Source organism: Prionailurus viverrinus, chromosome D2 (genome assembly GCF_022837055.1).
Source record: "Prionailurus viverrinus isolate Anna chromosome D2, UM_Priviv_1.0, whole genome shotgun sequence".
Taxonomy (NCBI): domain Eukaryota; kingdom Metazoa; phylum Chordata; class Mammalia; order Carnivora; family Felidae; genus Prionailurus; species Prionailurus viverrinus.
The window spans coordinates 57,026,884-57,050,018 of NC_062571.1; the positions used below are offsets into that span (position 1 = coordinate 57,026,884).

A 23,135-nucleotide genomic window follows, 5' to 3' on the forward strand; every position below is an offset into this window, starting at 1 on the left:
CCATAAAGACAGAAAGTAGATTGCAGGGGATGGGGGGGGGGGGGGCGGGGAGGAGAAGCAGGGCATGGGGAATGACTGCTTAATGGGTACAGGTTTCCTATTTAAGGTGATGGAAATTTGTGGAATTAGATAGTGGGGATGGTTGTGCAACATTGTGAATATACTAAAAAAACACTAGATTGTATACTTTATAAAGGCGAGTTTTATGGTATGTGAATTATACCTCAATAAAGCGGTTATAAAAAAAGATATCACTAAGAAAATAAAATACCATAAAATTAATTAATTAAAACTTGGACAAAAGATCTGAGTGGACATTTCACTAAAGATACACAAATGGCCAATAAGTATACAAAAAGATGCTTGATGTCATTAGTCACTAGGAAAATGCAACCTAAAACCACAGTGAGATTCCAGTATACACCCACTAGAAGGCTATTAAAAAAAGACAGACAATGCCAACTGTTGGCAAGGATATGGAAAGACAGGAGTCCTCAGACACGCTGGTGGGAATGTAAAATAGCTACTCTGCAAAACAGTTCGAATAGTTAGGCAGTTCCTTTCTTCCTTCCTTCCTTCCTTCCTTCCTTCCTTCCTCCCTCCCTCTATCTCTCTCTCTTTCTTTCTTTCTTAAAGTGAACTGTACACCCAACATGGGGCTTGAACTCACGACCTAGAGATCAAGCGACACATGTTCTTCCGAATGAGCCAGCCAGGTGCCCCTGTTTGTCAGTTCCTTAAAAATTAAACATAAACCTAGCATATGACCAAGGAATTCCACTCCTAAAACTCTACTCAAGACATAGAGGGACATATGTGCACACAAATACTTGGGCGTTAATGCTCTTTGCAGCATTAGTCATAACTCCAAACTGGAAACAATCCATATGACTATCAACTGGTGGGGAAAGAAACAAAATGTGTGTATAGTCATACTAGGAATACTTGGCAGTAATAAACAGAAATGAAATACTGACGCATGCCACACACGAACAAATCTCAAAAATGCTGTGAAAGACGTCTGTCGGAAGCAAAAGGCTACCTATTACAGAATTTCATTTACGTGAAATATCCAGAAAAGGACAATTTACAGAGACAGAAAAAAGACCAGCGATCGCGCGGGGCTATGCAAGGGAACAGAGAGTAACACCAAAGGGGCATGAGAGAACTTTTTGGGGTGATGGCAACGTTCCCAAATTAGAGGTGGGTAATGGTTGCACAATCTATAAATTTACTAAAAACCATAGAACTATGCACTTAAAATGGGTAAATTTTATGGCATATAAATCATATATCAATAAAGCTGTTGAAATTACCCTAAGGGAATTTAATGGTTCAATAAAAGAGAATTCCAGAGCTGTGGTATCAGTTTGGTAGTCCCTAGCCACACCGGGCAATTGAACACTTGAAATATAGGTCGTCCAAATTGAGATGGGCTGAATGTACACACAGGACTTCATACTTAGCATAAATAACAGGATGTAAGATATTTTATTAATAGTATATTAGTATATGTTAAAATGATACTCTTTTGGGTGTTAAGTTAAATAAAAGATATTATTAAAATTAATTTCACTTTTTTTAAACTTTTTTTGTAATGTTTATTTTTGAGAGAGAGAGTGTGAGCAGGGGAGGGGCAGAGAGAGAGGGAGACACAGAATCTGAAGCAGGCTGCAGGCTCTGAGCTGTCAGCACAGAGCCCGACGCAGGGCTCAAACTCATTAACCATGAGATCGTGACCTGAGCCAAAGTCAGACACTTAACCTCTTAACCGACTGACCCACTCAGGCGCCATCCACTTCTTACTTTTTAACGTGGCCACTACATAAGTTACATAAATGACTTGCATTATATTTCTGTCGGACACTGCTACTCTAGAGGCAGGTCTAACTTCAGATGAATTTTGATCTAGCAGCTTACCAATGTTACCGAAGACCTGATTTCTTTCCATTTCTCTGTTTGGTCTTGTGTGGGGTGGGTTTCGTCCTGTAGCCAGCAGCTCCCAGAGGGACATGCTTCCTCATCCAAGAGTATGGTTCTGTGTATCAGCATTTTTCAAAAGGGCTGGAATTCACCCATTGGACTGCCTTACATTCTCACCCCTGAATCAATCCTGGGGACAAGAAGAGAGACTAGGTGGCTAGTTCACGTGCCCCACTCTTAGAGCTGGTCAGCCTCGCCAGTACCCCTTTATTACCAGAACTGAAATCAAGAGTGTTGGGAAGCGAAAAGTATGGAATGGATGCTGGAGAAGCAACCAAGAGATGTTCCCCATCAAAAAAGGGTCACAACTAATAACAACACAGTGTGACGAGTGAGATCATAGAGGTGTAAACAGATTGCCTGTGGTATGTTCTTGTTTATTGTTTCGACATTTTCTCTCATACTTTACTATCTCCTAGTATGCCCGGTTATTTTTAATTGAATACCGGATATTGTATTTGAAAACTTAGTGGTAGAAACCATTTGGAACTAGGATGATGTTGCCATGTTTGTTTCTGCAAAATTCCTGGGGACACTAGCAATCCACAAACACCTAAATCCAAGTCCTGGCCTCAAGATTCCCTGGACGACCCAGACGACCTGACAGTAGTTTGCAAGCATGTGTGACATGCTTTAGATGTACACCTACACCTAGGTTGTCGCCCATTAGGGTCCCAGACGAAGGTGTGCATGTGTAATTTATTTGGGTTTCCACTCTTGGTGGTTCCCAAACTCCAACTTCTGTTTCCTTAATCCCATGAAACCACCAAAAGACCATTTCAGCCTTAAAACAGACTCTTCCTACTTTGCACCACTGCCCGCCCACTCCAGCCTAAGTTCCCCTTTTGGTGGGCTTTCCTCTCAAGCTCCTGTCTACTCTTAGGGCTTGGTTGACTAAGTCTTCACTCTCCAGCTAGCTCTTTGTTGCTTTTGAGTTTGTCTCTTTAAATGTTTCCTCCTTTTTTTTTTTTTTAACGTTTTTATTTTATTTTTTGAGAGACAGAGAAAGAAAGAGTGTGAGCGGGGGAGGGACAGAGAGGGAGACAGAATCCAAAGCAGGCTCCAGGCTCTGAGCTGCCAGCACAGAGCCTGACATGGGGCTCGAACTCACCAACTGCGAGATCATGATCTGAGCCGAAGTCGGATGCTTGCCGACTGAGCCACCTAGGTGCCCCATCCTACTTTTTTAGGTCAGTGTCAGAGAGCAGTTTGGGCTGAGCTGCCGATTCCCAGAACTCCTCACCAATGACCTTCATGTTACCAAATCCAGTACTTGTCATCTTACCTGACCTCTCAGTAGATCTGATAAAGCTGATAACTCTCTTTTCTTGAAACGTTATCTTTACTTAGTTCTCCAGAGGCCATTTTTTTGTTTTGTCTTGTTGGTTTGTTTTTTCTGCCTCACTGGCTGTTCTTCCTTATCTATCTGCTTTTAATGTTGGGGTATCCCAAGCTCAGGCATTGGAAATGTTCTCTTCTCTTTCTGCATTCACCCACTTGTTGATATCCCAGTCTATTTGCTTGAAACACACACACGTACACACATAACTCTCAAGTGTATACACCCATGCAGGAACCCTCCTGAGTTCCAGATTCCTATCACCAGCTGGTCCATCTCCATTTGGATGTCTAACAGCCGTCTCAAACTCAGGATGTCTAAAACTGAACTCCTGCCTTTCCTGCCCCCAAATACTCCATTTGCAGTTTTCCCCATCTCAGATGATGGCCTCTCCAGGTCATGTACCCCCTACATTCACAATCATCCAATGGCTCCCCTTTCCATTGGGAGGAAAAGTTAAAGTCTTCACAGTAGTCTATAAGGGACCACCTGGCTCAGTCAGAAGAGCATACGACTCTGATCTCAGGGTCATTAATTTGAGTCCCACGTTGAGTGTAGAGATTGCTTAAAAGAAACAAAATCCTTAAAAAAAAAAAAGTCCTCACAGGGATGCCTGGGTGGCTCAGTCGGTTAAGCATCTGACTCTTGGTTTTGGCTCAGGTCATGATCTCATGGTTTGTGAGTTCAAGCCCCATGTCAGGCTCTGAGCTGACAGCACATGCCTACCTCAGGGCCTTTGTACTTGCTGTTTCCTCCATCTTGAGGAGTTATATAAAGTCTCAATTCCTCAAGTCTTTAAACACCGTCTCTGATTGCCCAATTGAAAGTTGAAACCATCCTCTCTTCCATCCAGTACTCCCTATCCCCTTTTCTGCTTTATAATTCTCTAGAACCCTCATCACTAACATGCTAAAATTCCATATTTATTTTGTTTGATCCTCCCACGAAAACTGGAGTTCTGTTGTTTTGTTCTTTCGTGTATCTGAAGTGCCTTGGACAGTGCAATGCCTGACATGATGGGCACTGAATGAAAGGGGACGAATGACTGAACTTTGCCCAGCCTTTGTGGTCCAGTAAACAAGAGGCCCGGCTTCTTTCTCCCAAAGCTGAAGACCCCTCCACTAACAGCACTGAACTTCAGGTTGCAGATTTCATACCATGTACAGCCACTTCCCACCATCCCCGCCACGGCCCCACCACCCACCACCCCACCACATGCACCATCCCTTGTTGGATTGTAGCAGCAGCTTCCCAGTGGGCCTCCTGTGTCCTCTTGCCCTGTTCCAATCTATGACTCATGTGGCAGCCAGTGATCTTAAAAAAAAAAAAAAGCAAGTCAGTTCAGGCCAGTCCCCGGCATTACCCCTCCCTCCCCTCCAACACCCTTTTGAGTTGGGCTAATTCAAGACCCTGTGAAACACCACCGGCAGCCGCTTCTCTAGCCTTTAGCTGTCCCACTCTCCACCTTGCTCCTCTGGTCCAGCAACCCTGGCTTCCTGTCAATTCTTTGGTTTTTGTTCGTTTTGTTTTTAAAGATTTTATTTATTATTTATTTATTTTAAATATCTTTTTCATGTTTATTTATTTTTGAGAAAGAGAGTGCTAGCAGTTGGGGGGGGGGGGCGGGCAGAGAGGGAGACACAGAATCCGAAACAGGCTCTAGGCTCTGAGCTGTCAGCACAGAGCCCAACACAGGGCTCAAACTCACGTATTGTGAGATCATGACCTGAGCCGAAGTCAGATGCTTAACCGACTGAGCCACCCAGTGCCCCTTTAAAGATTTTGTTCTTAAGTACTCTCTCCACCCAACGTAGGGCTCCAACTCACAGCCCAGAGATCAAGATTTGCACGCTCTACCGACTCACCCAGCCAGGCGCCCCTCCTGCTAGTTCTTGGAAGGGGCCAAACTCTTCATGGCTCCAGGGCCTCTGCACGTGCTATTCGTTTGTCTGGAGCAGGAGCCAAAAGTAGGTGAGAGATTTAGCCACACCACCACCCACCCACACACACAATCTAAGTGAAACAGTAAGCCTGGTAGGCAGCAGAACTTCCAGACAGGTCCTGGCCTAAACCCACCTTCCAACCATATTGTTGCCCTTAGGTCCGGGACCTAGAAATTTCGGAGCCTGGATCATTGAGGCAAATGAGTTAACCTAAAGCCTGCTCACACTTCAGGTCTTAGACGAACATCATTTACTCCAAGAATGCCCCCCCACCATGTCCTCCTCATCCAAATTAGGTCCATTCAAGGCATCCACAAAGCACTATTCCAATCACGTGTTTTATTTATTCTTTATTTTACCCGTTCCCTCCTCATAAACTTTATGAAGGCAAAGATCCTGTCTGCCTGGCTTATTACTGTATCCCACCTCACAAAATGCCTTTCTGAAGGAAGTCCTTTGCTCAGAACAAAGGCACAATGCAAGAGTGTGTGTGTGTGTGTGTGTGTGTGTGTGTAGAGAAGCAGAGACAGGGAGGGAGGGCTGAGGAAGTGGACAAGGAATAGGGTAGAAGAAAACGGCAGAAAGGAAGAAAGGCAAGACGTGCAGAGCAGCTCCACGGTCTGCTGAAAGGGGAAGAGGAAGGAGAGGAAAGAGAGGAAGGAATATTCAGCAAGCAGCCCTGCCCTGCCTTGCCCTGCCCCTGGTGGCTGTCAAGAAAGTCAGTCCTGGTACAACTCCACCCTCCTCTCGCCAAGTACAAAGAAGCCTGTTCTGTAATTGGTTTTAATCCCAGAGCGGCAGAGCTTTGGGGAGTAAAGAGCCCACAAGGTGATGAAGGGAAAGGAAACAGACTCTGGTGTCCCAACTGCAGGCGGTGTTTTGAAATGCACAGCTAAGCCTGCTTGCAACACTGTGTTCTCCCCGGGGGCTAAGCTATGAAGGTGCAGCAGCGTGGGCTTGAACTCTGGAGGCCTAATAACTACCTTTTCCGCTGACTTAACGCTGCCTTTGGGTTCTCAACTGTGACGGATCATGAAAATGACAGCGGTTAATCATCACGCCACCGTTGTGGGGATGGAGAAATAGTACACGTGGTTGCATTTGGTGGTAATCTGTACCTGCGAAGATTTAAACCTGGCGGGTGTGGATCAGGTGTGATTGTGCCCTGTGTGTGAAGTCCTGAGGGAGAGGATCCACGTGGCCCCTGTGATAGTCCTCGTGTGGGCAGGGAAGGACTTTCTTCAGAATAAATAATTAGATGTCAGCTTTGCTGGCTGATTATTTGTGTTCTGGAGGTATACCCCACCTGCTGGAAAGGTTAAGGAAGGCAATTTTAGATAAGTGTTATCATATCATAATGACCGAATCATTATGCACAGCGTGTAAAATCTCAGGTAACACTGCACCTCGTCATTTTTATGAGCTTATTTACAACTGAGGGCTGGTCCCAAGCAATCAGCTGTGTATGTATTTCAGGCTCAGAGGCCTCAAGTCCAAGATCTATGGCACAGCAATAGTTCTGGTTCAAAGCAAGACTCTTGAAGAGCTTGTAAAAACAGGAGGGGCCAGAAGGAGGTCCAGGCTATTCCTGGCACCATCCCGCAAACCCATCTGTCTGTCATCAATGCCTCAGGTCTTCTGTGAAACTCTGCCCTAAAATCCTATCAGCTCTGTAATAGCTACCTTTGGGTCTACAGGGTAACATCCCTGGAATCTGGAAATCAAGCTGTCCTCTAGAAGTTAAACCCTTCAAGTCTACACACGACAGACAGGATTAGTTATCTACACAAGGCCCCAGAGAGAACAGGATGTCTCCCTGGTGACAGCCAGAAGAGTTGGGTTTGGAAATTCAATCCAGGCATGCCTGCATGTGAAGGAACCCAGAGCTGAAGGAAATCTCAGAAAAGCTTCTGAACAGCAGGCAAGTGGCTCTGAAGAGTCTAGAGGACACGACAGAGGATCTGGCACTAACCTGAATAGAGGGGGACCCGACGGGCAGGTCTATCTTACAGACAGAACAGAATACTGTCCTACGTCAGAGACGTTGCCAATTACCACTCCCATGATTCCCTGTGCCCTGTCCCATGCTCACTAAAGCCTCTGATTCTGACTTCCTGTGCAGGGGACTGTGTGCTGAGCAGTCACCACGCGCCAGTCTCAAGCCCCTTAGCAGTTACATTTCTCATTACACGTTAATAAATCACAATTTCGCCTAGGCCTGTTGTGAGTCACTTTCTTCCTCTCTGAACACAACGAACTCTGATTTTAGACTTGCACAGCTGATATCCAGACCTCAGCCCAGGAAGGAGTATGCAGCCTGAGCTTGCCACCATACCCACCCCACCCCCCAGCATTCTCAATCAATATTTACCAATTATTGACCTCAAAATCCTGTTCTAGGCACTTCCACGACCGATCAATGGGACTTGGAATGGGAGAACACCTTCTGCCACTGTAGCCCTGGCCCCGGATGACGTGGCCAGCCTCTCTAACAGCTTGATAAATGTTTCTGACGGCAGAAGCTATAGTAAGCATGATTTCAGGAAATGGCAAGCCAGCTTATGGTGCCCCAAATCAGGGTTATTTTCTGGAGTACAGTCATCTGTCTATTTACACTAATGTATAGCAAAAATAGAACAAAGAACAGTCATCATGTCACTTTCTAAATATTGCTCTGCACATGATCCAGCATCTAGTGATGGCATTAAGTCCCTGTGTACGTCAAAGAACAACATACTTATGGACTCACAGATTCTTTGTAAGTAAACTGACCTACGTTCACTGGTGGATGTTTAAACCGGGCATTTGAAAATGTTTATGAAGTGTTTATATTGGTAGGGTAAAAAGTTTGTGATAGTCAAGTGCAAATTTAGAATGTATACTTGTATTTAAAAACTCTGTTTTTTGGGGGCACCTGAGTGGCTCAGTCGGTTAAGTGTCCGACTTTGGCTCAGGTCATGATCTCACGGTCCGTGGGTTAGAGCCCCGCGTGGGACTCTGTGCTGACAGCTCAGAGCCTGGAGCCTGCTTCGGATTCTGTGCCTCCCTCTCTCTCTGACCCTCCCCCGTTCATGCTCTGTCTCTGTCTCAAAAATAAACACTTAAAAAAAAAAAGAAAGAAAAACACTGTTTTTGTATTTAAAAAAGCCTTGCACATAAAAAAACAGGAATGAAATATATAGTTGATATAGCTGACCCTTGAACAATGTGGGGATTGGGGCACTGACCCCCCTTCAGTCCAAAATCCACATATAACTTTTGACTCCCTCAAAACTCAACTACTAATAGCCTACTGTTGACCAGAAGCCTTACCGATAACACATATTTGGTATATATATTATATACTGTATTCTTACAATAAGGCTAGAGGAAATACCATTCATAACATCATGAGGAAGAGAAAATACATTTATAGTACTGTGCTGTAGTTATCAAAAACAACCCATGTGTAAGTGGACCCATGCAATTCAAATCTGTGTTGTTTCAGAGTCAGATGTACAAAGATTAACAGTGAGAATTTGGTGGAAGGAGTCTAGCTCTTGCTTTTATTTTTGTTTTTTTTTTTTCCCAAATGCTCTGTGATTGTTTAGTACTTTTATAGTGAAGTAGAGAATACATTCTAATTTCCTAAGTTACCCTGTGATGGAACATAAGCAACAATGAAGAGAGAAAACAGACTACTTGGACATCAGAGGTAATTTTCTCACGTGTTGCAAATGACGCCGGAAAACAGGATGAAGCATGTGGACTGAGGTGGGCTTGCAAATGAGACAGTGGAGGTAAGATGACAGCCACCATCAGGCCAGCTGCCTCGATCCCAGGAAGCTGCACTTCCCAGGAAGGGGTGAGGTTGGTTTGATCGGACCCACCTGTGTGCAGAGGCGTCAGGATGGGGGCCATGAATGGACCGCCTTTGTAGATCCCCAACACTGCCCACGTCCTCAGCCAACACCAGGGTGGCTGTTTCAGTGCGGCCAGGCAGGGCATGCTCTGTCTCCCATTTCTGAGAAGGAATCGAAGGTGGACCCCAGAAAAGAAAGCTGGAATAAGTCTGATTCTGACCTGCCAAAAGCGTAATAAAATTAAAGTAGTGCATCTGGACCCTGGTGGAGACCCTCAGATTTTCTAGTGGTCCTGAAATTGAATGAGCCTTGCATTGATAAATACTCCCAATTCTCCTTCATTACCCCCACTGTGGGGACAAAAGCAGCACTGACTTTCACAACAAATGTTTCCAGCACCTTAGGTCTCTGGGACAGATCAATTCTTGCCTCTGCTTCGAGGTAATGTGCATCCGAAGTCTACTTCCAAGAGTATGGAATCCAGCACATCACCAAGACCAATCTTTCTCCCTAGCTCTACCTTTGGAAGAAAACAAAGGTCCTTGGAAAGCATACAATAGTAAGCACAACTGGCTCCTCCTACTTCATGGAGTGTCCTACTGCATGTGGCTAATTTCCTGAGAAAGGAAATAGGAAAGGGCTAGGATAGGCCTGATTTGTCCACAAGAGTAACCATGGGGATCACGGTTAGACCACCTTCCTGGCTCTCCAAGCCCAGACTTTGTGAACAAGGCATGCAAAGAGCGCCACCTCTGGGTGAAGTGTGGTTCCTCTCCACTTCTTCGTTCCAGGTTCAGTGGGAGGAAATGCTCTAATTTGGGGGGTCAATGGATCAAGTCAAGACTAGAGCTCCCTTGAAGGATGAACAGAACTGTGCACAGGGCCTCCTGGGAGCATTATCAGAGCCAAGGGCATGAAACTAGAATGGGAACTATTGAGCATGTGTGGTGGAGGGGGTGGGGTGTCTCATGTCAAATGGGGAGAATTTGAGAGGAGAAAAACTATGGATCAAATGCCAGGGGACAATTCTTCCTACTGGGGATGGGGGACTAGCCCTGGGGTTCCTTGCTTCTTGATGCCTGTTGGGAAAGCACACACAGGGGTACCATGGCCGATAAAGTGACCTCAGGAGCAATGCTCCAGACCAACAAAGCTGGATGGTGAGAATCATGCTGCTCTTTCCACAACTTGTCTATTTGTCTGGGAAAAACAGGACGTGATGATCAGGGAGGTGGGTGATCAGGCTGCACTCGGCACTCAGAGGGGCTCAGTGAACCAATGAACTTCAGTGAATCAATGAACAAAGCTGCTGAGGAAACCTGTGCCTAGGGGCAAGCCTCTGCTTCCTTCCTATTCTGTCTCTACAGACCAGCCCCAGAGCATTCACTGCCCCTCTTGCCCCTCCAAATGTCACTTTCTGACTGAGACACTAAGTGAAGTCAGGGAAACCTCCTGACATAGGTGGGCAAGTTCTAAGGCCTGACCTAGGGCTACCTGCTATGCCTTAGACTGGATGCTGGGACTGGAAAAGAAGAGGTCAAGCCACTGCTGCCAGTAACTGGACACAGTTCTTGTCCATGGAGAGGCAGGTGATAAAAACACAGTGTTTCTAGGGAAAATGCATGGCGGTCCATGTTTATTCTACATCCGATCACAGCAAATCTTCCACACCCAGACCACAGCCAGGCTAAGTGCCATGTGGCTATAAGCGGCTAGAAGAAACAGGAAACTGCTCTGGTGCGCATGGCTGCTCTGGGCAGAAAGCACAGCTGCCTCATTGGCCGATCCACAAGCAGCGAGGCCACATTCCCATCTCCAGGCCTTAGGGACATCTCTAAAGGGCGGCTCCTGTTTGGAGCTTCCAAAATCCTGGGTGCCTCTCTGGAAGCCAAGCCCTGTCCAGCAAGTCATTCCGAGTCCAGGCTCTGCCAGAACCTTCAGTATCTGGAACTGATGTCAAAGCAGCTTGGAAGCTGCAGAGAGACCTTACGCTGGGTCCCAGGGCAGCTCTGGGGGCCTCGAGGCTTTAGGGCCGACGATCCTTTCTGCGGAGTTTGTGTCCCACCTGGGACCCTCGCTGGGCAGCTTTCACCAGGCCTTTGAACTGGCCCTGCAGCTTCACCTTCTTCCTGCAGGAACAAGGAACAGAGGGTCACATCTCCCTGAAGACAGGTGGTCTCTCTTCCCATAATGCTGACCAATGGCTCCCCCAGCATTAGCGGGAACTGGGGAGAAAGGGTGCTGCCTGGCAGTGGGCAGCACGTGCTCTGGGCACAGGTGCTTTCCTGCTTACAAGACCAGTTCAAGTCAATAACGCATGTGGGCACCAACTACATGAAGGTGCACATTAGAAAGCAAAAATTAAAAAAAACTAGAAGACACTGGAGCAATTAAGTTGAGAGTTTACTGAGAATAAGGCCCTCCCCTCTTTGGAGCACTGAGCTCCCCACCCCCACTGCCCCAGCCAGACCCCGCACAATACTGTACCTTCGGTTGAGCTTAGTTCTGTTGAGGGGGATGTAGGCGTAGGGGTCGAGCCGACCTTTCTTCTTCACGTCACCCTTTGCTTTCTGCTCAGCCAGAGAGAGAGAGAGTCAACTAGGAGTACAGGGTTCCCCTTCCTCCCTGCCCCTGACTTAACAGACCCCATGTCCTCCCCTTCACTCTGTGCCCTGGTGGCACCAAAGGGCTCCTGTAGTTCAGGAATGCCAACCAACAAAGGCATGGACTTTAAATGCTAACAAGACCTCAGTGTGTCCCTCGGTGTGGCCGGAGTCTGGCTCCACAAAGGTGGCTCTCCAGAAGGGTGATGGGCACAGCTACCCTCATCCTTTCCCAGAGGCTCTATCCCTACCCATGGCTCTTACCTTGGCCTTGTATTCGGCCCCAGGTATAGCCTTCTTGGCCACAGGGCGATGGATACCAGAGCCTCCAGCTAGAGGGGGAACACAGAGACCATGAATCAGGCAAAGCCAGGGCAGCTTCCTCCTGGGAGAAGGCAGTGGGTACCTTGTCTTTACAGAGCCTCCAGGGAGCAGAGAAATCAAGGCTAGCAACAGCTCTGTCCCCTACCAACCAAGGACAAAGACCTTCCTCAAGAAGGGACTGTCTAGTGGCTTAACAGTTAAGACCAGTGGGCTCCTCAGGCTGACTTGAAGCCACACAGACCTACCAATGACCTCTGAGGACATACACCTTCTCCACTAACATGAACCACCCCAGTCTCCAAAGCTAAATCTGTTCCGTTTGTCCTAGGAGAAAAGAACGCAGGCTTTGAAGTCAGACAGACCCAGGTTCGACTCCCTGATTTACCACTACCAGCTCTAACCTCAGCAAGTCTCTTAATTTCTGGATCTTTTAAGTTTGTCTATAAAATGAGGTACTTCGGGCTTGATCTCATTCAGGCTTCACAACAACACTGGGAAAGAAAGGCAGCTCCTGTCCCATTGTACAGACATGAAAACTGTGGTTACAGAAATCCAGGTGCTTCCAAGGTCCCTTGTTATTTCCGGTCCAGATTTCAACACACTCATGGATGACTCAGGAGGACTCTTTTTAGATGAGCCAGATGAATCCCACTTTTTTTTTTTTTTTTTTTACAGATGAGAAACTAGAACCTCAGAGAGGCAGCAGGACTGGGCCAAGTTGGCCACAGAGCTAAGAGCCAGCAGTCTTGAACCCAGGCCTCCTCCACATCATCTGGTTCTGCACCACACCACCTCAGAGCAGAGTAGGTAAACTAGGCCCTGGCCTGTGGGGCCACAGAGTGGGAAGCCGTGAAGCTCTCCAGCTGGGTTAGGATGCCTTAAGGCTCTGAGAACATACCTACTGCTGGAAATGGAGACCGTGCTTCTTTTTTTTTTAATTTTTGAGAGCACGTGCGCATACGATGTGTGAGCAGGGGAGAGGGGCAGAGGGAGAGAGAGAATCTCAAGCAGGCTCCACACTCAGCACAGAGCCTGATTCAGGGCTCGATCCCACAACCCTGGGATCACGACCTGAGCTGAAATCAAGAGTCGGATGTTTAACCGACTGAGCCGCCCAGGAGCCCCTGGGATTGGGGACTTTCTACAGGAGCCCCTGTACCTCCAGATATATAGCAGGGGTTCTGCTACAGGGGCTGCCCTCAGGGGAAGGAGGCAGAGGTGAGTAACAGAGGCCTCCCCTGGCATTTGGCAGCCACACTGGTGTCTTTAGCAGCTGCTGCAGGAAAAGGAACAGCTTAGGGGACCAGAGACAAATGTATAGGGGAATTCCCTGGGCAGGCCCACCACTGACCCTCCCAGCTGCCATCCTCAACACAGGCTGAAGTGGTCTCCCAAACCTAGCCTGACTCAGGGCTGGACAAGAGAGACAGACACCTCCCAGGAAAACAAGGGGTGGGCTGCAAGCCTCACAGAAGGCCTAAGTGGGTGGGACAGAGATGGGGCTCAGGGGCTCTCTAGAAGGGCTGGGGGTTCCATGCACAGATCCCCCAGACTCTTCTTCATCCCAAAAATTCTCAGGCCCCAGACCAGTCTTGGGAGACAGATCAGCCAATCTTTGTTGGTGCTGACTTGACTACAGTCAGGCCATGCCATGCAAACCTGTGGTTCTGCCTGCCACTGCCCTGTCTAATGCAGGGGACAGGGAACACAGTGTCCCAAGAGGGAAGAGTGGAAGTCTCACCTTGGTACTGAGGGGGCATCTCCAGCTCCTCATCGTCAGCCTCTTTCTGATGCTTGAGCTTCTGATGTTTCTTCTATAACGTGGTGCACAAAATTCATTAACAAAGGTACACGATCATCCTCGTTAATGTTCATAGTAAAAGCAACTGCAAACTATGCTAGCAGGAAAGGTCCTCTGCCAAGCACTCAATCCCCCACTTTCAGATGGGAACACCAAGGCTCAGAGAGGGTAAAGATCTATCCAAGATCACACAACTAGGCAGTGCAGAAGTAAGTTCCAGCCCAGGCTGTGACCACAATCTCATCTGCCTGCTTCACCCAGAACTCCTGTCCCAGGGCAACAAGTACCTGTCTGGGAACCCCGACCTCAGCTTAGCTGGTGCAACGCTCCTACTCAGAGGAGGCTTCCTGCATCAGAGGCCTCTCAGACCCCCGGCTACCCTCTGACCCCATAACTATCTGATCTTTTATGTCTGATTTTCACCCAGGAATTCTACGTGGGTGCAATGCTCTGATAACCGGGTACCTCTTTGGCCCTGGCGGGAAGATGGGCATTTGGCCAGGGATAGGGCGTCGTGAATAGGACATTCACGAAAGCAGTAAATGGGGGAAAGATCATCAGGAACTATACTTGTGCACTTGCCGTGTCCAATCTCATCAAGCCAACCCAGTAATTCCACAAGATTCACAGGTAAGGAGCTGAGTTTGAGAGGTTAGGCTGACGCTGAAATGGGACCCCAGTACCTGCATCTGCACTGCTAATTTTGTATCCCCACCTATGCAGCTGTCCCCCAATGGGGACACCCAGGAAGGCTGGATGGGCTGGCCAGGCCCCGAGAGGACGCGGAGGGAAGACGTTGCTCCTTGACGCCCTCAGAAGTGCTGTTCACTGGGCTTGGGAAGGATGGTGAGGGGTTGGGCCCACATCACCCTGCTGGTTCAGGTGGGGCAGGTGAGAAGCTGCACTCCACCCTGGGAGATACCAAGGTTAAATTCTTGGGCTCAGGAGGCTGGAAGGCCATGGTTTAAATCCCATCTGCACCTAACAACCCCTGTGAACTTGGGCAGGATAAGCCTCCTCTGGAAACGGGGATAGGGTCCCGTCTCTTGTGAGGATTAGGTGAGATGACGCACGGGCCCTTTGGCACTCCTCAATGGCTCCCTGCAGGAACCTGCCCTTGGAACACATAGGCCAGCTGTTGCCTTTGCAGCCTGCCCAGCACATGCCCTCGGTAGAGACACACAGGGCTCTGTCTCTCTTCCTTCAGCTGGACAACTCCGCCAACACGGAAGCATCAGGTGCCTGGGGCCCCCTCCCACGCCCCACAGAGCAGTCGGCCATTACACTGTGCCCTGTACATGCACACCACATCCTCTGGACCATCTGTTATGCACAGCTTCAAGGCACTCCTGTGCATTCAGGAAGCAGGGCAGGTGGGGGTGGGTGGGAGGTGGGCGGGGGAGAGATGGCTGAGAGCTGTCAGCCCAAGGCTTTGCCCTGAGGGCCCAGCACCCCCATCAGAGGAAGTACTCACACTCCTGATACCCGTGTCTTCCATCAGGTCAGCCATCTCTTCATCCTCCCCTGGAACCAAAAGAAAGTCCTGTGAGCACACAGGGAGCACCCCTGACTTCCCAAAACCCACGCAAATTTCACCTTGCCTCCCCCTGGCTCAGCAGGCTGACGGACCTGACAACTCCAGAAAACTTGCATCTTTCTGTGGGAGACAAGACCCCTGAACACTGACTGCAACTTTATCTTTCCCATCCCAGGCCCCAGGGACAACAGCCCCTCAAGGAAGTCGTATTCCTACTCCTGAGACAAATACAGCTTTTTTTAAGACCCTAAGAAAGCCCTGGTTTTCCTGGGGAGTCACGCGCGCCCCAGCCCCACATACATTCTGCTCTGCCAAGAGGACAGCCTCATTCTCCTACTTGAGAATACTTTTTGTTTTTTCGCTATACGTGCTGAGCTCTGTGTGGGGATGAGCCAAAGAAGTACGAATCAAGAAAATGCACAGGCAACCAAAATAAAAATAGATCAAAAAGACTATCTCAAAATTTCAAAACTTCTGTGCATCAGGGGACACATCAACGGACTGAAAATGCACTCTACAGAATGCATGAGAGAATGGTTTTTCAAACCATACAGATAAAGGATTACACAGACTAGCAGACTACGTAAAGACCACCCACAAACTCAACAACACAAAAGAAACATCTCAATAAAAAAATGGGCAAAGGGTTTGCATAGACAAAGGGAATTCTGAGACACGCTACGACATGGGTGAACCTTGCAGATATTATGCTGAGTAAAACACGCTAGTCACAGACAAATACTGAATCATTTCACTTACATGAGGTACCTAGATGCATATTCAAATTCAAATTATTACAGACAGATTCTGGAATGATGGTTGTCAGGGTCTGGGGTGGGGGCAATAGTTGTCGTTTAACGGGTAGAGACTTTCAGTTTAATAGGCGAAAAGAGTTCCGGAGGTTGGCTGTACAACAATGTAAACGTACTTACCACTAGTCCACTGCATGCTTTAAGATGGTTAATGTGGTAAGTTTTACATTATGTGTACTTTACACCACAATTTATTTTTTTATTTTTTTTATTTTTTTTAATCTTTATTTATTTTTGAGAGAGACACAGCGTGTGAGCAGGGGAGGAGCAGAGAGAGAGGGAGACACTGAATCGGAAACAGGCTCCAGGCTCTGAGCTGTCAGGACAGAGCCTGACACGGGGCTCTAACTCACGAACTGTGAGATCATGACCTGAGCCGAAGTCGGACACTTAACCAACTGAGCCACCTAGGTGCCCCCACCACAATTTCTTTAAAAAGCTATCGGTATACGTATTTTTAAAAGTACGAAACAAACCAGTTGGAAGGAAGACAAACTCAAGCAAAGTCAATCAACTAGCAAATAATGCCACGAGACAACATGGGGCTAAGAGCCGCAGCCTGTGCAGTGGCCAAGCTTGCTGGGAGCGTTGGGAGACAGGGCCGGAAAGCTGGGGGCCAAGGAAAGGCCACATAAAAACCCTTGGGCTGGATCCTTAAGAGCAGAGAGGCAGATGGGGTGGCTTAGTCGGTTAAGTATCCAACTTCGGCTCAGATTGTAATCTCACAGTTCATGAGTTTCAAGCCCCACGTTGGGCTCTGTGCTGACAGCTCAGAGCCTGGAGTCTTTCGGATTCTGTGTCTCCCTCTCTCTCTCTCTGCCCCTCCCCCAATTGTGCTCTTTCAAAAATAAATAAACGTTAAGGGGAAAAAAAAAAGTGGAGAGGCAGAAAGAGGGGGAGAGGTGTTCTCAGCACCAAGGACATACGGGCCAAGAAGGGAGCAAGAGCCTGGAAAGTACAAAGTGGCGAGAGGGGACAGTGGTGTGACCAGATCAGGAAACAGTGTAGTCACCGTTACACCAAGCATGTACTTGGCTGCTCTGGCTACCCATTTCATCTACAACCATCTGAAGTAGGTATTGGTATTAAGCCCATTTTGGCGTGAGGAAATTAAGGCACAGAGAGGTTAATAATTGTCCACAGTCACACAGCCGGTAAGTTGGGTGCAGGGGATGCAGTGAGAATATTGGTTAGGAGGTTGCAGTGAGTCAAGGGCCCAAGGATCATGGCAGTGGGAACCAAAAAAAAAAAAAAAAAGAGGAAGGCAGATCAATTTTAAAGACTGAAGCTTTTTGATCTAACGGATGACATGGGGGAGAGGAAGCAGGAAAAATTAAACAGGACTCGGAGACTTCACACCACAGTGGCCCCTGGACAACAGGAGATCGTGCGGTCAGGAAGGGGGCTGCCACCCCTAAACCTCTTAAGTCTGGCTCTACCTCTAAATGAGCTTCATGGTCTCAGCGAAGTTTATATTAAAAAAAAAGAAAGAAAGAAAAAAAAAGAAAAGGAGAAGAGGGAGAAGGAAAGATACAGAACAGTGGCCAAAAAAGTGCATCACAAACAGTCAAGAGGAAGTACAGTGTTTTGAAAGTTCTGTTTGAATTATGTATGTATTGTATAGGTGGCTAGATTGCAACCTAAAGCTTTTTCAATATGGTCAAAAAAGTTTGAGAAATTCAAAATGTTTGAGGAAGTTGTCTTAGATACAAGCCCCTCATTATCTGTATTTATCTACACTTCCCCAACCAGTGGTCACGGAATGAATGAGCAAATAAACAAATGAGTGAATGAACGACTGAGTGAGTGCAACACTGCCCACTCCAGAAGCAGCTGTGCCCCTAGAATGGATGGTGGTCCCACCTTTAGTGCCTTCCTCTTCCTCCATCTTGGTCGTGGCAGCATCGTCCTCCTCCTCCCGGATGATCAGGCGGCCATCGGCACTCACCTTGAAGCCGTGGTCCTTCTTCTTGCCCCGGCCGGGCCCAGGCTGGGTAGCTGGTGTGGCAGAGTCGAGCAGTGAGGAGGCGGAAGGCCAGTCTAACCCACCCACAGCCCCATCCAAACCAACAAGCCCAGGTCTGTGCCCCGGATGGGTGTCTGCAGCGCACTGATGTGCACACATGGCAGTGAGAGGTGCCCAGTGGGCTCTGTGGAAATCACCCTAACCCCTGACCTTGGCAAGGCAAGCGTATTTTCTCGACTCATGTGCCAGCCACTTTTTGCCTACCTAGGACTCGCTGGGCCACCTTAGGGTCCAGGAAGTTGAGGGGCTCATCCCCGCCACCCTCCTTCAGCCACGCCTGGCTTCTCTGTCGGGCCAGCTTCCGGCGCTCCTTGGCCTGGCCCCTTTCCTCCTCCTCCTCGGCATCCTCATCCTCCGAATCGGCCAAAATCTCCTCGATGCTAAGTGCAGAGAAGTCCCAAGTCAGGGTGTTCCCAGGAGAGGCAGGGGTGGCTGGGCATGATCCGGGCAGGCTGCGGGTCGAGGGAGACCAGGTCCCCAGGACCCCACCACAGGCCTCACCTGTCACCTTTGCCCTGGGCAGGTTCCTCTCCTTCCTCCTCCTCCTCTTCCACAGCAGCCTGGTTCAGAGCACGGTGCCTCTTGGCTCGGGCCTCGGCTTTCCGAATGTTTACCAGGACTTTGTGGTACTCCTCGGGCAGCAGCCCCTTTACCAGCTCAAACCTGAGGAATGAAGGGCTGGTGAGGCACACTGGCCAGAGAGTGCTACCCAGAGGAGGGTTCAGCCACAGCACTTCCAGCCATGGGAAAGGGACTCAGTCCCCCAGCCCAGCCCCTTCTCTGCAGGCTCTCTGCTGGGATGGGAAGCCCCTCAACTCCTCCCCTGCTCCCCCCCTCAATCCAGAGCACAGACCCAAACTTGCGGATGAACTTGGTGAACAGGTTCCGAAGCTTCATGCGGAAGTGCCGCCGCATGTCGTCCGAGAGCTTCCCAATGGCTTCCATCTGGCGGGCAGAGCACCGAGGTTTTGGGGGCGCCCTCCACCCTGTCTGCCCTCTCACTACGGTACAGACCAGGTACACAGGACCCACAGGCCCACCTAAGGGGTGAGGGTCAGAGCAGCCCAGCCCACCCCTTGGTCCAATCGTGTTTCCACAACCTGGGCAGCTCTCCACCTTTCCCCTAAACCCTCCTTCATGACAATCCACGACCATCCTACCAAGGTTATAGCTTTAGAGACTTCTGAAAGTGGCGGGCACCTAACCTGCATTACCTCACTTAACCCTTAGAACCCCATGAGGCAGACACTATCATCATTTCTTACAGATGAAGAAACTGAGGCACAGAGAGTTAAGTGGCTGCTACATGGCCAGAGGCAGCAGTCGACCCAGGTCCAGGTCCAGGTCTATCTAATTCCATGGCCCATACTTTGTCCTAACACCACCAGGTTTCTCTTGAGCCCTGCATTGGTCTCAGGCCGGACTATTCTCACACCTTCATCGGGCCTGGCTGGGGCCCATGTGTGGGTGGCAGATCTCACTATCTGCAGTGTCTCTAGATGGGGCTGGCGGCGCAGGGCCCCATCGATCCTTTAAAAGGCCTTTATAAAGATGTCTGGGAGGCTCGGTCTAAGGTCAAGCCTCTGACTCTTGATTTCAGCTCAGGTCATAGTCTTGTGGTTCATGGGATCAAGCCCTTCTTTGGCCTCTGCCCTGACAGCATAGAACCTGGTTGGGATTCTCTCTCTCTCCCCCAAAATAAATAAATATTAAAGGGAAGGGAAGGGAAGGGAAGGGAAGGGAAGGGAAGGGAAGGGACGGGAAGGAAAGCTCTTATCAATTCTTGGAACCCTAGGACAGACCACTCCTCTAGCGCTTCTCATCTTTGGATCTTTGGTCCCCAGCTGGGCTGCAGGCCGGGGAGGGCACAGGCAAGGTACCTTGACCCAAGCCCAGATACGAAGACAAAAGGCAAGAGGGACCCAGAGGTCTGATGTGATCCAACCCAGCTGGAAGTGAAAAACCGATACAGTGGAGGTGGCGGGCAGTCTGGAGGACAGACCCAGCAGGCGACACACCCTGTGCCCAGCTGAGAGCTCTTCAGGCCCTTCTGCAGCCCAGCAGGGGTGTCCAGAGGAACTTCCTCAAGCCCAGAAGGTCAAAATGCAAGAGAGGAAAAAGAAAGCAAGATGTGGCCCTGCTGGGGGAGAGCCCCGAGGGTCAGTCCTGAGCTTTGGGTTCTGGTCCCAGGACCACTCTCACCAACACTGTGACCTGGGGAAATCTCTGGCCTGTTTCTCCATCTGTAAAACAAAGGGTGGCCCTGCCCACGGACCCTTGCCCCGCAGAGCCCTTGCTTCTGTGGAGGGAAGAGGGGTCACAAGAGACAGCCTGGGCACCACGCACCTTCCTCACCCCCACCGGGTGGGCATTACCCTACTAGTCCTTTCCAGAGCTCCTGCATGACCTTCTGTGAGACAAGACAGCGTACAGCTAGACAAATGTTTGGAACCTGCTGGCCTCAGTGCTCATGGGTCCATGCTGGCAGGCCAGAGGCCATGTTGTCCCCCACCGGGGCCAGGGGGCCACTTACCACCAGCTGCACATGCTTGGCCAGGTGTGCCACATCCATGACAACTACCGCCACCTTGATGAAGCCCAGCGCCGATTTGACCACATCACGGGTACGGGAAGCCAGGAGCAGGCACACATTCTCCAGCAGCTGCTCTACTGTGTTGGTTCCCATGAGACCTGGGGTCACCAAAGGGCCACCGTCAGAGACACCCAAAACCCCATCCAGACGCAACACCCCCGGCCGGTCACATGCAGAGGAGCTAACATCTGTGGGACTTCTGTGTGCCCAGCACGATCCTAGTCACTCTCCCTAGAGTATAGCCATCCTGTGAGATGGTAGTTTTTCTCCCCCACTTTAGAGATAAGAAACGGAAGTTCTAAAAGGTTCATAAACTTGCTCAAGGTCTGGCACGGTTGATAAGAGGCGGAACCAGGACTGACACCTGGGCATGAGACTCGAGCTCCTCCGATCCATCTTGACAGTGGCATGCAGGTAGGCAGGGAAGATGACACGGGCAGTGGAGGAGACAAGAGGCAGCCAGGCTTGCTTTTGGTTCTTCTTCCCTCCCCCGAGGAAGGAAGGTGGTAGCTCTCCCATTCTGGTAGTGACCCTGTCCTGACCTTCTGGGCATCCTCCTACCCCAAGGGTTCCCCAGGCCTTCAAGGAAGCAGCATTCACCTTTAAACTCAAACAGGAGGTGGGTCAGGGCCAGGATGCTGCAACTGACCATGGTCACAGCGCCCACGAGGCCAGGGTACACCAGGACGAGGTAGCGTTGCAGGGCCTCTGGAAGGCGAGATAAGGATAATCACATCCGGGCAGAGCACTCTGCATGCTGCACGCTGGGCCCCTCAGGGAAGGGATTCTGGCCAGAGAGGAGCAGCCTGCCCAGGTCCACAGCCAGTGGTTTGAAGGGGTGCCTCCCAGAGGCCCGTGAGCCAAGCACCCATCCCGGCCCTGGGTCATCCACGCCTTACCTTCTTTGTTTGGGCCAAACCGGAGGAAAGCATGGCCCATCTCCACCAGCAGGGCAAAAGCATTCTTCCGAGCACCCACCGACACCTCCTTGGTACACAGGATCACCTGCCCAGACAACCCGTTGAGCATGCGCTCTGGAGCCGGCCACCATAGGCTTGGTTGGTGGCCTGAAGCAGAAAGGGGCAGGGGGGCACCCAAGCTCACAGGCGGAGAACTGAGGCCACCCCAACCCCAGTACTGTTTTCCCCTGATCCTGACAGATCTTCAGAAACCAACTCCAAGGAACTCCTCAAAACACACACACCCCTCCTGTACTCCTCACCTCCGGGACAAGGGCAGCGATGAACTCCTCATGCTCAGCTGAGAGTTTCTTCACGATATGTATGAGGCACTTTAAACGGGGCTGCGGGGCAGGGGGGAACAAAAGTCAGGACCCCTCAATCCCACCTGTGCCCCCAAAGGCCCCTCTAAGGTGGTCCTCTCCTGGTGTCACCCATCGTCCTGTGGGCAGAGCATGGCTGCCCTGGAGGCCTCACCCTCTTGGCAGGCGAGGTAGTGCTCCGCAGCGAGTCCAGCAGGGTCTTCTTCAGATCGTCCAGGTGGCTCTCCACAAAGCGGGCCCCAGGGCCCTGGGGGCTCGCACACACCTCCTCCAGCACTCTGTAGGCCTTCTTCTGTATCCCATGGGCCTTGCTCTGGGAGGGTGTATGGTGGTCAGGGATGGGTGAGCAAGGGAGGTTGGGGGTCCTGACCCACCCCATCCACACACACACATATACACGCCACTGTGCAACTACAGTCACAGAGCAGCCACCATTAACTGTGACCAGCACTGGGGAAATTCAGAACCTGAGCCCACCTCTGGAGCTCAAGAGGTCTGAGGAGAGGGCCGGCTGAGCATGGACGGTGAGAGGCTATGGGTCAGGCAGAGGACGCTGCAAGGACAGAAGCCACCCCAGCCTTCCAATCCGTTCCACTCACTGGCCTCAAGTAATGCTCATCCAGCAGGGAGAACTTGCAATGCCCAGAATGTACCAAGGCCTGTGTGCCCGCTCGCCTTTCCAGCTGCAGCGCTCTCTTCTCCCCTTCTTGCCCTAACTCCTTGCTATTGCAAAGGAGCTGTTATTCCCCCTAGGACACCTCTCCTGAGCTGAGGTGGCCCTGCCCTGGACTTCTGTATCTGCCTGTATGGTCCAGACAAGAAGACAGGTCCTGCCTTTCCAAAGAGCCCCCACTTCCCCCAAGTGTGGTCATGTGCAACTCCAGCCTGCACGTCTCACCTCTAGGTAGGGCCGGATGGTAGAGTACAGCTTGCTGATGGCAGCTTCCTCCGCGTGAGGAGCCAAGGCCACAACCAGGTCCAAGACAGACAATCTGCTCAGGGCAAGAGACGAAGGATGGGTTTAGAAGGGCTGGAGAAGGGCACAGACTA

General features: G+C 49.9%; 1 protein-coding gene and 1 long non-coding RNA gene across 3 annotated transcripts in view; one reads left to right on the forward strand and one right to left on the reverse strand.

Annotated features, from left to right (window-relative positions):
* The first annotated feature begins 6,720 nt into the window (after window positions 1–6,720).
* On the forward strand, window positions 6,721–17,823 carry LOC125148122 (uncharacterized). Its single transcript, XR_007145427.1, has 3 exons — window positions 6,721–6,732; window positions 17,155–17,165; window positions 17,703–17,823. It is a non-coding gene; the product is annotated as an uncharacterized LOC125148122 (long non-coding RNA).
* The window catches only part of RRP12 (ribosomal RNA processing 12 homolog), a 30,215-nt gene continuing 17,793 nt past the window's right edge, over window positions 10,714–23,135 (reverse strand). For both annotated transcript variants that reach the window (XM_047825893.1, XM_047825894.1), the window contains 15 exons: window positions 22,984–23,077; window positions 22,240–22,398; window positions 22,026–22,106; window positions 21,703–21,808; window positions 21,404–21,511; window positions 20,744–20,901; window positions 19,064–19,155; window positions 18,712–18,873; window positions 18,415–18,590; window positions 18,048–18,182; window positions 15,310–15,359; window positions 13,776–13,848; window positions 11,975–12,042; window positions 11,595–11,677; window positions 10,714–11,236 (listed from right to left, as the gene is read on the reverse strand). In XM_047825893.1, coding sequence (XP_047681849.1) covers window positions 11,134–11,236; window positions 11,595–11,677; window positions 11,975–12,042; window positions 13,776–13,848; window positions 15,310–15,359; window positions 18,048–18,182; window positions 18,415–18,590; window positions 18,712–18,873; window positions 19,064–19,155; window positions 20,744–20,901; window positions 21,404–21,511; window positions 21,703–21,808; window positions 22,026–22,106; window positions 22,240–22,398; window positions 22,984–23,077 — 1,648 coding nt within the window. In that variant the 3' untranslated portion in view covers window positions 10,714–11,133. The remainder of the gene's footprint in view (window positions 11,237–11,594; window positions 11,678–11,974; window positions 12,043–13,775; window positions 13,849–15,309; window positions 15,360–18,047; window positions 18,183–18,414; window positions 18,591–18,711; window positions 18,874–19,063; window positions 19,156–20,743; window positions 20,902–21,403; window positions 21,512–21,702; window positions 21,809–22,025; window positions 22,107–22,239; window positions 22,399–22,983; window positions 23,078–23,135) is intronic.